Below are 14,596 nucleotides of genomic sequence, written 5' to 3' on the forward strand. Positions count from 1 at the left end.
ACGGAGACGCGCCGAGATGAAATGGTTGCACACTTCGCCCTCCCACCCGGAGCACCGCGGCTCACGAGTCGGCGTGGAGCGGTTTCTAGTGCCCCGTGCCCACAACAGGGTCGGGGGCCTCCGCGGCCCGGGAAGCATCCCCGGGCAGCCCACGACTTACCCCACATCTTCTAAATCAACCCCAGGTTTAGGCAGCAGCTTAATTGCGAGTTTAACTGGGTAATTTTGACATCTCATCTCATTCACCTAAATCTTCCCCAGGCTTCTCCCTCGTACAGCCTCCTCCGCCCACCTGGTCTCTCCCCAGACGGGTGTGCGCGAGTGTAAGACCTAGGGACGGAGAGCGAGATCCGCGAAGGGACTGGGTTAGAGTCGCTAGAGGGAGGTGTGGGACCGGCGAGGAGGGGGCTTCGCGAGGGAGGGGGTGCTGGCAGGCGGAGGGAGTGGCGGGAGGAGGAAAGAGGCGGAGGCCTGGGGACGGCGGACTAGTCTTCGCCCCATCCGAGCGCTCTTTCTCTCGCCGCGCAGTCTCCAAGCGGCGCGGGCTCTTGGGGGAGCGCCAGGCAGCCGAGGTGCCCGCGGGAGGCAGGCGGGTCCCGGGCGCGCACGCTCGGCCGAGCCCCGGCGCGCCCCGCGCCCGCGCCTGCTGACAGCTGCAGCTGGGCTCGAGCTGTCCGCTCTCGGCTCCGCGGCCTCCGCCCCCTCGGGTTCCCTCCCCTCTGCCCCTACCCCTCCAGCCCCGGTGCGGCTAGTTTCGCAACTGCTTTCGCCCCGTGCCCGGCTGTTTTCCGTTTCCCGACCCCCTCTTCTTGAGTACTTTGCCCCCAGCATTTGGGGAGAGGGGCTGGAAAGGGGGCGGGTGGAGCGTCCAGAGGAGAAGGAAGCGAGGGCCGGAGGAGGAGGAAGAGAATCTGCGGACCGTGGGGAGGAGACCCCACGCCACCCTTTCTGGTCATCTTCCCTCCCGCCCCGCCCCTGCGCACACTCCCTCCCGGGTGAGCTACTTTCGGACGAGGAAAGTGAGGGCGGCCCTGGGTGACAGCGCCGCGGGGCCAGTCCTGGGGAAGCCGCGCGTCTGTTCGAGTCTTGTCCGCCGCGCTCCCAGCCAGGGGCATAGCCCGGACCGAGGATGGCTTCGACTACAACCTGCACCAGGTTCACGGACGAGTATCAGCTTTTCGAGGAGCTCGGAAAGTAAGCGCCTTGGCCCGCATCTGCACGTCCCCTTTCCAGAAGAGGGCGGGTCGCGTTGCCCCCGACCCACCGGCCTCCCGCGTGGGGCGAGGGAGTTTGGGAGACCAGAGGAGAGGGAGGAGGGCCCGCGGTGTGGCAGCTCTGAGGAAGGTGCTGCCTTAGCGAGAGGAGGGGACAGAGACGGAAAAAGACCCTCCACCCCGGCTGTGGCACATTCCGATAATCCTTAGCCCACCTTCACCCGTTCCCCCACCCTCTAGCCCTAGAGACTTAGGGGATTTACGATCCCTGCAGTTGTAGCTGTCATCTAGAGAAGTGTGCGAGCGTGTGTGTGTGTGTGTGTGTGTGTGTGTGTGTGTGTAGAGGAAACAAGAACCCATGTAAAATGCAACATAGATCATGTTTTCTGTAAATAGAGATGCCTCCTGGTTAGCCGGCGTGTCGGCCGTACGACCCTCGTACGGATGAGAACTCGCTGCCACAGACGGTGCCATATTTATTGATGCCGAAAGTTCAACTTGGCGTAGAGTCTATTTTGCATCCAGTAGTTGTTCTGTCCAGGAAAAGGGCCACTGAAAAGAACTCGACCCCTTGCCCCGTGTCCACTCTTATTCTTTGCACTAGGTTATTCGCTCATCATCATCATCCTTCCAATGATTTACGTGTACATCTTCGCATTCTCTGGGAGGATTTATTTATACAGGCAACGGCAAAGACCTGGAGACCGAGAGAAAGCTTCCCAAGGGTAGCCTAGTGTTGTATAAAACGACCTCCTACACCCGACTGGCAGAACTGCTCGGAGAATTTAAGGAAGGGGACCTGAGACCTCCTGAGGACCTCTGTGCTTAGGGACTTAGGGGCTGAACCGTGAATGTTGATTTATGTAGCATCCAACCCAAACCCAGTTCTTCTATCGCTAGTTTCGACTATTACTTATGAAAGGGGTGCGTTTATATGTATGTTGTTGTTTTATGCAGTTGAATTCAAGGGAATGTAATTATATTTTAAATGTAATGAAAATTATATCCTTATATATTTATACGCTGTCTGTTGTTAAAACATGGAGAATATGTCGGAAGAGCAGCTTAATTCAAATCTCTCCCTTCCCCCAGCTCAAAACAGGGCACAGAGAAATCACCATATCAGGATTTGTTAAACCACACAAATGTTCCCAACACTTATATTTTTAATGAAAACAATCTCCATATTTACTTAGTTGGAGCCACATTAATTTTTTTTTAACAAAATAAATAGATTTTTACTGCTCTTCCTCAGCCATGCTCTTTGCAGGTTTTTTTTTTTTTTTCCTCTCAGCATTTGGTGCTGTGTGAGTGTGAATTGTAAAATGTTTTCAAATTTCATGTGCAAACAAGAGCAGTCATTATTGGCAATTTCTTTCATTTTGTTGATTAATAATGTGTGCTCCCTGTTAAATAAAATTTACTTTTATTCTTCAACATTACGGAAGGTTTAGGTTTCCAGGAAGAATCGTTCATTTTGTGGATATTACTGTAGCACACTGATGTTTGACGGTTCATTAAATGCAACAAAAATGCTCAGATTGCTGTAATTTTTTAGTAGAATATCATAGCTGATTATATTGATGACATGCTAATTATTGGTTTTCAGGGGGGCTTTCTCAGTGGTGAGAAGATGTATGAAAATCCCTACTGGACAAGAATATGCTGCCAAAATTATCAACACCAAAAAGCTTTCTGCTAGGGGTGGGTATTATCAACCACATATACAGTATATGTTAATTTTGTATTTGTCATGTTGATTGTTGGTTCTGTTGTATGTAGATATATACTTATAATTGAACTGTAGACCTACGGTGTCCTATTACATTCTGAGATTATTTCCTTCCTGAATGCCTTGGTATGTATAGTTTAAAAATAAACACACAGACTTTTAATAACAATTATTAAGTAATTATATCTGTCCTATGAGCACTAGCATAAGTAACTGTATTTTAAAGAAAAGAAGTGTCACAAAGTGCATTTTGCCTTTAGCTGTGCTGTGAAATAACTTTCAGAAATACCCAGGAATGGAAAAGTGTAAGTCTCACAACTGTCATTATTCTCTTTTTTGCTTTTGAGAGGAAAAATAGGTCATAGCTCAGTTGAATCATATTTCAATTGTAGTTACACTTGAACTTAATTCATCAAGGTATATTTAACAGTAATAGCTTTGGGAGGAAAAATTTATCATCGCTATATTCTAGGAAGTTCAGCTTGATTTTGAGGTTTCTGTGTGCAGTCCAGATCTTTACTGGGTCTTCCGCATTAAGGCTTCTCACAGACTCATGTGATGTATTTTACACATGCTCTATAGCCACAGAGATCATTCCTATCATAAAATAGCTGTTGACATAGGAAAAAAAAAACTGAAAGGAGCTCACTGCATTCTTTCTGTTTTGTTGAACTTATGCAAAAGTACTTACACTGAAATGTTAGGCATTCTAATTATTGTGGACACGTGTCTAAGGTATTTCCATGGGAATTTACGATGTAATGAAATTTAAATGAAATTAAAATGAACAAAATGCCACAGTATAAGCCCATTTCAGTGACCTGGTTTATTTTAAGTAATGAGGGAAGAATTCTATTAGGGTTAGTTTGCCCCATTTAATTTGTCTTCTAAAAAGTGCTGCTCTCTAGTATCCTGGTGTCATTTTTGGTCTCTGCCATACTTTTTTTTTTCCTCATTTGTTGCAACTTCTACTTTAGGTTTAGATTGGCATTTCAGTTTATTCATTAAAATGAGATTTTGTTGTGATTTTCTTCGTCCGATTTTAACAGCACTCTGAGGAAGATCTATGTGCTAAAGTAACCAGTGCCATAGCTTCACAGCTTGAGAACTAATGAGAAGCACGTTACGCTCCATCATGTTCCCCTTTCCCTCTTCTCTCCACAGGAAGGTTTCTAACAGTCAAAAGGAGTTACCAAACTGTAAATGACATTTTAGTTTTTAAAAAGAAAAAATGAAAATTCTCTCAATGTTTTCTTCCTGTGCGCTAGATACTTTTGGCAAAAGTAGGAGTATCAGTTCTTCTGGAGGCATGACAACACCTATCCCAAATCTTTCAGTGGCTTTAAATTTTCTCTCAAAACAAATCAGTGTTGTGCTTCACTTCTCCTTGATTTCCTTAATTAGAGTCCTCCCTCTTCATCTACCATAATTTATACTCCCTGAATCAGAATGGCAAATACATGTGTTTCTGCTCCCATTATTTTTCCATTCTTCTGCCTCCACTCTATGGAAGATAAGTCTTCTCTAGCCTGATGGGATTCCTTCTTCCTGCCAGTGTTCCTTACCTGTTCATACTGTGCTGTAAAGAACAACCTACACCCAAAGCCACCTTGCCCTGTCTGGATTTAATTATTCCAGTTACGTTTAGGAAAAGTAGTTAAAGTGAAGTACTAGAAGACCTGCTTCTTCTCCCTCTCCAATTTCCTTTCTTAACCTGCTTCATGTCAATCCACTGAGGAGTGAGGTGGGAAAGAAGAGGCTTTGGAACTAATGCTCTGGGTTTAAATTCTGACTCGCCTACCTATTGGATGTGTAATCTTGGGTGATTTACGTATTTTCAATGAGCCTTCATTTTCTTACCTGTAAATGGGTAATAGTGTAACCCTTCCTTTTATAGGGTTTGTGAGGAGTGAATTAATATAGTATAGAACAGTGTCTGCTACATAATATGTATTCAATGAATATTAGCTGCTATTATTATCTCTTGGGTTGCTGAAACAATCAGATGTGATTACTTACATGAAAGAATGAAAATTATAAATCCAGCAGCAGCCGTGACTTAGCTGTGAGTAACCAGTTTGAATCTTGGCTTTACTATTTAGTGTGTAATGTGGTTCAGTTATTTACCTTTTCTTCATCACAGGTTCTTCACTAATAAAATGGGGGAAAAGTACTCATAGTGTATCATGGGTTGTTTTGAGGATTCAGTGAATTTTATGAGAACCACTTCTTCATTGCAAAGTGCTGAGTCAATTTTACCTATTACTGCTCACCTGTAAAATATTATGGTACTTCAAATTTTTCAATTTATTTTATAACCATAACAATTAGAGCTGCTTATAGCATATTTATACTTTTGAATGTGTGCATGTTTAAGCTATACCCATATTAAGTTGTAAATACTTAAGAAAGTGCTCTCATTATTTTAAATAAAACATTTCACAGCATTGAGGACCTAGGAGGAGCTCAGTACAGAGTGACTAGGATCACATATGGCTATTAAATGGTTTGTAAAGGAGTTACATACTTAGTTTAATTCCTAAGAACAAGCAAGTTCTAGATGTAAAGTAATCTTTTATAAAATAGTGTATTAAGATATCAAGAGCATATACTTTGAAATATGAACTCTCCTTTAAAAACACTCCCTTTCAGAATGTAATAATCCTGAAAATTACTTTTACAGAAAAATTTAAAAATAGTATATTTAAGGGAAATTAGAATGATATCTAAATTAGCATACAGTTTTTCCCTTAATGTACTGATTTTTTTTTCTTTTGGCTGTGCATGGCAGTTTTTGTGGAGCATATAATTTTTTGTATAAATTTTTGTTTGTATTATTTAAAATGCCATGCCTTTGTAAATCCAAGCTTTAAGCCTGTTTGTTTTAAAGACCAGGAAGGTCCTCCAACTCAAATAATGTTCTTCAAATGTAACATTACAACTGGAAAAGAAAGACCATTGTCAATACATTTAAGACCATGAGGGATTGCCAAAAATTTGGCTATATTCCTGCACAAATTTACACATCCAACTCTACTATCACCCAGGCATTTTTCTGTGCCTAGATGTTAATGGATTTCCAGCAGACAGTTTCAGTTGCATTTCCTCTCAGCTGTTAGTCACACAAACCATATTTGGGAGACTCAGAGTCTGTTGAAGAATTTCTTTCCTTTTGCGTTAACACGTGCATGCACAGAGCATTCATCATATGATACTGATTAGATAGATTAAGTACACTGATATATAATTTGGCTTGCTTTAAAAATAGTGTAAGAAAGTTTCAAACATCTTCTGTTTTATGTGCAATTTTTGTCTCAAAAAGTTTTTTTTGTCAGCTAGGAATAGAAAGCACACTTACTTAGTAAATGGTAGATAGTGATTGTAGAATTTTATCTCCTATTTTTACCATGGGCAGTAGAAATTCTATCATTTTGGTCCCAGACAATTAGGTTTGTACTTAACAAATCCTAATTTGCCATGCTATTTTGATACTTTGTTGATTTTGACCTGCTTATAACTGTAAGGTATTGACAGGTTATGCAAAGTCCAGGAAGGGTTGTGATTGCAGTTCAGAATCCAATAGACTGATGGTTCTGATGGCAGATGTCTTTAGAAATAGCATTTGTGATTTATTTCACATTTTAAAGACTCCCTGTGGTAAAATATTTTTTATGATAGTAATAACTTCTTAATGTTCATTTTCCAATGTAATTGTTGATCATTAGAAACCACTTTTTATTACATAGGGTCTGATGAGCCACAAGTCATTATTTTTGTAAAATGCAAATTATAGTAGAAGCTTGAAATAGTATGTGCTATTACAAGTATATTTTAGCTCTACTCTCTTGATAAAGTTAAAAAGGGATTTCGTTTTATATTTCTGCAATACTTCACAGATCTAATACAGTTAAATTATTTGGTATTCTTTGATTTTACAAGTTTTGTTAATTCCCAAATTGATGATCTTAGTAGAATATGAATCAGGACTTTATAAAAACTACTTAAACCATGTACACCAAATTAGGTCTCAGCTATGAAATCTGAATATTGCATGCATGTCCTAAGTAGTTTTTTTTATGTTATAATAGAGATGTCAATAACTAACTTTTGCTACTTTTTTTTTTCTTTTTTGGCATCCAGGCAGTCAAGAAATTAGTGCAATTTTTCAGCTTTGTGGTTACTTGTGTTAAGTTGGAAGCAGAAATGAGATGATATAGATGAATTGTTCTGATTATACATTATTGATTTTGCAATTTGGAACTAATTGGGCTAATTAATATTTTTTGAAAGTTTCTTGGTTTGAGCAGTGTTTTAAGAAAAAAATTAGTAAAGTATTTTTATTTTTGTATGTGGACTTTCTACAGCTCTTTAATTATTGGGCCCCAGAGTAGTCCTTTCATTATGTTTAGTTGTATTTGCATTTTTACATAGGTTTTGATATTAGATATCTATTTTCCTCTTTTAGTGAATGAGAATATTATTGATGTTCAAACTGGTTAGGAGATAAAAATGCATACCTACATTTCCAGAAAATAATAAAAATCCTTTCTGTATTCCAACATGGTTATAATATGCAAACTTAATATAAAGAACATGGTTGTCAGGCATCTGACTGTGGTATCAATAACTAGTGTCAACCTCTACCTGACAGATTATGCAATAGGAATTGAACACCTGGAGAATCTTTATTGTTATACAACGAGATTAATACTTCTCATTTCCCTTGAAATATTGAATCAATTTGGTGTAAAAATTAAAATTTAGTAGTAAATTTTTTATGAGTCTTTTAAAGTTAATAATCATGAATTGCTATAAGGCACATACTAGGATTTTCTTGGGCATTTAAGCTCATTGTTGACTAGAATTTTATTTAATTAAAAGAATTTTTTTTCTTGGGCTGATACCAAGGCAGACCAACTCCTACTGTCTCTTAGGCTGAACTGATACATTTTTTTTTAAACATCTGCCCCTCCACATTTGTTAGGGTATGGTGTGCACAGTATTTTTTATTGACAGTTAAGGATTGTTCAGTGAATTGTACTGCCGTACATTAAGTGGAAGCTTGCAATACTTTTACTCTAAAATATAATACCTTTGTAGTAATTTGCTTTTATACTACTTTATAGATTAATAAGCACATTCACTTATGTGGCCTTATTTTATATATTTTTATTTAATAAATATTGCGTAAGTATAGTGGGCAGAGTGTTAGGAAAAGTAAGGCTATCTACACAAATAGACATAGAAGAAATAAGTCTTCTTGACTTAGGTATAAGTCTAGCTTGAATAAAGTGCTGTTGATTTTCAAAGGAAGGAAAGGTTATTTCTGCCTGGAGAGATGAAGGAAGGCTTTTATATAATATGGATTTAAATAAATTTTAAGTACCACAAGTCTAAAACCATTTGGAGAGATTATTCAAAAGAGTTTAAATATCTGATTATAATTAAAATATTATTTTACTCAGATGGTAAATTTGTTGCAATTATCAGTATAAAGTTACTTTTAGAATAAAATAATTTTTATTAAAAAATTTAAAAAGGGGGACGCCTGGGTGGCTCAGTCAGTTGAGCGTCCGACTTCGGCTCGGGTCATGATCTCACGGTCCGTGAGTTCGAGCCTCGCGTCGGGCTCTGTGCTGACAGCTCAGAGCCTGGAGCTCGTTTCGGATTCTGTGTCTCCCTCTCTCTCTGCCCCTCCCCTGTTCATGCTCTGTCTGTCTCAAAAATAAATAAACGTTAAAAAAAAAATTTAAAAAAAAAATTAAAAAAGGAAACTTTTTTAGATACTAAAATTCCTGATCCAGTTAAGGGAGATAGATCATTACTTCTTAAGGTGAGTTCATAGACCTTTCATCTACTGTAAACTCTTTCTCCAGTATAGGGAAACTGTCAGGTTTGGAGGAGAGAGAGAGAGAGAGAGTAGGGAGAGGACAGCTTTGCTTGTTGTTTGTTTGGTTTTGATTTTAAATATCTGAACTATCCTTGTAATCATACACAGTCACAGAACAAAATCATAATTGATTTTTTAGTTAGGCGAACCCCTTTGCTGGTACTATGGTCTCCTTTTAACTTTTTAGAACTTTATTACTACCCAAATCAATAATAATAATAAAATAATAGGAATGGTAATAGCTATTATTTTAAGAGAACCTTCTAAGTGACAGATCTATACTTACAAGATACTTTGTTTTACTTAGTTTATTGTTATTATTATTCAATTTTTAAATAGAGGAAACTGAGGCTGTAAGTTACTAAAAGCCTCAGTATTAGTCAGTAGTGGAGTCAGAATTTCAAACCATTTTCTTTGGCTCTAAAGCCTGGCTCTTTCCACCAGCACATCCCATTGACTGCTGTTACAAAGAACTTCTCTTAACCTCTCTGTACTTATCGGTATGTGCTTGACTGATCTCCCCACTAAACTTCAGGGTCTTTCATAAAAAGGACTATGTCTTCTACAGCTTTAGGTCCTCAGTGCAGTGTATAGAATTGAGTATTTGTTTGGGAAAATATATTTAGAGTTCCGCCTTGTGAGAGAAGATAGTATTTTAATTGCTGCAGTAACATAAAATCAAACTAAAGTTTGATAGTCCTCTGTGCTCTTTCCTGGAAAGAAAACAGTGAGGTGAAGAATCAGTGGGAAAATGATTACAGAAGAATGACATGTTTTGGTAAACTTAATTCATTAACTTACTGCAAATATCTCAAAACACACTAAGTTCCTAGGACTACTTCTTCTAAATGATTCACTTGTTGCTGAAAAGAAAAACTTAGCCCTTAACCAAAACCCAGAGGAACCTACTCAGAAAGGCATTTTATTTCTCAGGCTCCTCTTGTTTGTGAAGCATGGAGGACAGATGTTTGTTGTTTTATTGTTTCTTCTTGGACAACACTATGTGCCAAATGCATACTAACATGTGGCAAGTGAAAGAAAAACCTAAAACTATTAAGTTTTATAAATATTTTATAAAATTTTATAAAATTTATAAAACTTGGCTGTTTTATGTTTGTTGGAAAAATAACTTAGGTGCAGCAAGTCATATAAAGATACACAGATAATATTGTGTAATATTTATGTACACTTAATTGTTTTACCTAAGGTTATTTTCTCTTTAAATTACATGGGGATTGGAAACTTTTTATTACCTAACATCTTAAGTATGAAATTATATTTTATAAATCATAAAACAGTAAGCATCCAATAAACCTCCACTCAATAACTAGAGCATTCCCTCTACTTTTGAAGCTACCTGTGTGTTCCTTGCTGATCCTCATCTCTTGCCTTGCTCTGAGAGTTAATTACTGTCTCTTACTTTTTAATTTTTTTAAGTTTATTTTTTTGAGAAATAGAGGATCTCAAGCAGAGCCCTACGTAGGGCTTGAACCCATGAACCGTGAGATCATGACCTGAGCAGAAATCGAGTCGGACACTTAACTGACTGGGCCACCAGGTGCCCCAATCTCTTACATTTTTAAAAGAGAAATCTCTTTTTATTTCCCCATGCCCTGGGACTTGTTAATTAACTGGTTGATTTCAGCTGGCCAGTTACCAATGGAAAATCTATGCCCTCTTTATCAAGGTACATTTATATATGTATAACAATATATGTATTGTTGTACATGTATAAATTTAAAATTTATGGAATAAACTCATATTAGTACATAATTTTACCCTATCCCTTAAGGCTAGGGAAGGCTTAAATTATATGGAATTTTTTTAGTAATAGGAAATTATTTTATTCCTACGTCTTTTTGAAGCATTTTCATTAATGATGATGTACACACATTGAAATAAAGCAGAAGTAAGTTACATAAAACTACCTTATTGAAGGTAAGTATAGTACTTGAAAATTAGATTTCTCTTTTATCTTCTAGAGAAGTTGTAGAGGTCAGATATGCCATATCACGGCATTAGTGTTCAAATTAAAATTTATATTTTGGTGAAGAAATATTTAGGTGATATTTGGAGTCTGTGTTCTGATAACTTGGATTTCTGCCGAAGTGTATTCGATAGTAGTCCAGGCCCAATTCTGCTTGTCCCTGGTGGACTCAGTGGTTTCCCCCTTCTATGAATGGTGCCTTACTTTTCCTGGACTTTCAAGCATGCTTGATTATCTTCTCCTTAACCCATCTCAACACTTTCCATCTCTTCCTTTTTCGCCATTTTAACTTGAGCCCTTTTTTTCTTAACTCTTTTAAACAGCTTCCTAAACAGATTTTCCAGCTAATGGTTGCCATGTTTTTTATTCATTTACAAAGTTCATCGTTAGACCTTTTAGTACCCACTGTGCTGGACATCTTGATAAGTTGTAGCGATACAGAGGTGAAAGATAAGAGATCTGCCCTGAATTATTTTGTGATCCATTAGTGTGGATGATAGCCTGCTGAATACAGTTTAGTTTTTGAGTGTTGTAATAGAAGTATACACAAGGTTTTCATGTAGATAAGGGCTGGAAAAGGTTGTTATCACAGATTTATTGAAGAGATTAGTGAGTGAAATTATGTTTTTGAATGGCAATTGAGCCTGGTACAGAAGGGAGAAATGGTTGCCCAGGAAAAGTAAGCAGCATGTTCAAAGGAAGGGAGAAAGTTCTGGCTCTACTCTCCAGATGGAATGAGTACACCTAGTGCTGATGAAACCCTATCTCCTTTAAGACTCATTTCAGGTGCTTCTGCCTCCATGATGCCGTCTCTAACTTACTCTCCACCCTTACTTTCCCTCTCTAGGCAGAAGCGATTCTTTTCCTCTTCCTCTGAATAGCTTTTTCATGTTTTTTAAGCAACTGATCACATTTCTCCTTTTGTGTTTTAGTTATATATGTTGTAGCTTTCAAACATCTTGTGGACATTTTTAAGCTTACCATTGAATCTGTGCCTGGCACAGTAATTGTAAATTACTTATAAATGTTGAAGATGCTTATAAATGTTTGTTGAATGAGGGGATAAATGAATGAGTGAGCAAATAGGATTCTGTCTCCAGAAGTAGATATATGTTTAACAAGGAGAGACCTTTGGCAGGTAAAGTAAGTGGAAGTTGAGCTAAAGCTTCATGCCAAATGGAATACACTATTGAAAATAATTTTTAATTTATAAATTATTTCATTAGTTTCTTGATGACAAATTATGCTTTGTTGGAAAGAGTTTTGTATAATTTTGTAAATTTTTGAGCAACTGTGTAAATTCTTGCTGTTTTTTTTTTTTTTTTTTTTTTTTTTTACCATGTAACATAAAGTGGCTCAATAAGAAGGGGTAACATTTTCATGGTCTGCATGTCCATTAGTACCACTTTAGTAATGTCAGACTCAGGCTATCATTAAATTAATGTTTTATTTATTTTTGAGAGAGAGACAGAGACAGAGTATGAGCAGGGGAGCGGCAGAGAGGGAGGGAGACACAGAATCTGAAACAGGCTTCAGTCTCTGAGTTGTCAGCACAGAGCCTCATGCGGGGTTTGAACTCCTAACTGCGAGATTATGACCTGAGCCGAAGTCGGACACTTAACCGAGCCAGCCAGGTACCTTATTATTAAATTAGTTTAAATGTTTGGATTTTTAAGTTTGTGTCCATTCTCATTCTCCGGAGGGAAGAATGCTTTTTGACTTATCTTTTAACTAAGCTCATTTTAAAGAGCATTTTGGTGATATATAGTTTTGGATTCACAAATCACGAATATTATTTGCTTATAGAGGTTACTTGACTTTTTAGGAAAGACAGAGGCCAGCTGTTAGAACTGCCATGCCTGTCAATTCAGACTTGGTAAAAGGACTGGAAAGTGTGCTTGTTTCAATATTGGAAATCCCTTAAAGAAAATATATGTTTTAAAGCACTTATTTCCTTATTTACTGGGGGTTTTACAATTCTACAACTTTATGGTGTATATGTATATATACACCACACACATATATCCACACACATATCTTAAGAAAATATGCTGTTTTTGTAAAAACATTCAGAACATTTGTATGTAATCATGGTGGCAAAATGATATGTAATTTGTGAAATTAGTTCAGCTGAACGTTTTGACCATTTTGTAGAAACTTTATCCATGATGAATTTTTTAGTAAAGTAAGTTATATATGCTCTTATATTAAAGATTGTGTATATGTATATATACACACTGGGTATAGGGAGAATTGTATACTATGGACATATCTCTGAAACAAATTTTAATGATTCATTACCAGTTTGCATAAGACATTAACAGTTGTATCAAAATATATATTCTAATTATGCAATCTGGAAAAATATAGAAAAATAGAAGACAATATATTCATGGTTCAGTTTTCCCAGTCACTGCTGACATTTAAGTAGAATACTGGACTAAACTGTACAGTTTTGTGTCCTGCTTTTTTCCTTAATATTTACAAATTTCCCTATGTTACTACAAATCCTTTGATTTCTTATTAACAATTATACTTCACTGAGTAAAATATTAGTATACGTAGTATTGCTAGTTTTTTTTTTAAATTGCCTTTTGCTATGCTGACATAATAGTAAACATTGTTTTGTAAAACTTTTTCATATTTCTGATTCTTAGGAAATATTCACGAAGGAGAATTGGTGCGTTAGAAGATGTAATATTATCAAAATTTTTGATGCATTATTGCCAGATTGCATTCTGCATGTTTAACATATTCCCACCAGTGATGTTTAAGTGTGCTAGTGAAAGTGAATTTTGGGGAGCATTATTCTAAATTTCAATTTAATCATGTTGTTCCAGATCACCTGCTAGGTGTGGATAAACAAAGATACAAAGGTAAGGTCCTTCTTCTCAAGGTGAAGTAGATGTGGAATCAAGTAAATTACCATACAGATAAATGACACTATTGAAGTGTTTACTCATTCTGAGGTGTAAGGACATAACTGTTGGGTTGGTAAAAGGTAAGGGAAGATTTCCTAGAGCAGTTAATATTGAACTGGGTTTTGAATAACCAGTTTTGAATTTAAAGATGGCTAGAAAAGATAATAAATTAATAAGAAATTAAAAAAAAATAATAAGAAGCAAGTAAGTGTCAATAAAGAGCGAACTTGAAGGAAGATACATACTTTTCTAACCCTGAGTGATTGACTTACCATGTGTAAATTTTCGTGAAAGGATGCAAAAAGTGATGAAAGAGTTGGAAAGTTTTTTTTTTGTTTTGTTTATTTTTGTTTTTGTTTTTGTTTTGTCAGTGAATCATTAAGTACAGCACAATCTGTTGGAAGGTATTAAATAAGGTGGTTGTGGATTTTACAGCTCTGAGTCATTAGGGATGAACAGCTGATAAGAGGAATATCAACCTCTAATCAATCTCACATTTTGTTTTATTTTGCTCTGGGGCAATACAAAAAAAAATAAGTGACTAAGTGGAAGATAAAGGAGAGGAGGATAATTAGAGATTTTTTTTTTTTTAATTTTTTTCAACGTTTATTTTTTTGGGGACAGAGAGAGACAGAGCATGAACAGGGGAGGGGCAGAGAGAGAGGGAGACACAGAATCGGAAACAGGCTCCAGGCTCCGAGCCATCAGCCCAGAGCCCGACGCGGGGCTCGAACTCCCGGACCGCGAGATCGTGACCTGGCTGAAGTCGGACGCTTAACCGACTGCGCCACCCAGGTGCCCCGAGATTTTTTTTTTTTTAAATGAACCAATATTATAAAAGAGCCCTAGGGA

The 14,596-nt window shown here is 37.5% G+C and overlaps 1 protein-coding gene across 14 annotated transcripts in view; it reads left to right on the top strand.

Annotated features, from left to right (window-relative positions):
- Positions 1-470: 470 nt before the first annotated feature.
- The window catches only part of CAMK2D (calcium/calmodulin dependent protein kinase II delta), a 321,165-nt gene continuing 307,039 nt past the window's right edge, over positions 471-14,596 (top strand). For 3 of the 14 annotated variants that reach the window (XM_047854974.1, XM_047854981.1, XM_047854975.1), the window contains exons 1-3: positions 472-1,194; positions 2,824-2,918; positions 13,664-13,699. In XM_047854974.1, the coding sequence (XP_047710930.1) occupies positions 1,130-1,194; positions 2,824-2,918; positions 13,664-13,699 (196 nt within the window). In that variant the 5' untranslated portion in view covers positions 472-1,129. Of the gene's footprint in view, positions 1,195-2,823; positions 2,919-13,663; positions 13,700-14,596 lie in introns of all 14 variants that reach the window. The other 11 variants (XM_047854980.1, XM_047854984.1, XM_047854989.1 and 8 more) reach the window with 8 other exon arrangements.

The sequence above is a fragment of the Prionailurus viverrinus genome, chromosome B1, assembly GCF_022837055.1.
Source record: "Prionailurus viverrinus isolate Anna chromosome B1, UM_Priviv_1.0, whole genome shotgun sequence".
Classification (NCBI taxonomy): Eukaryota; Metazoa; Chordata; class Mammalia; order Carnivora; family Felidae; genus Prionailurus; species Prionailurus viverrinus.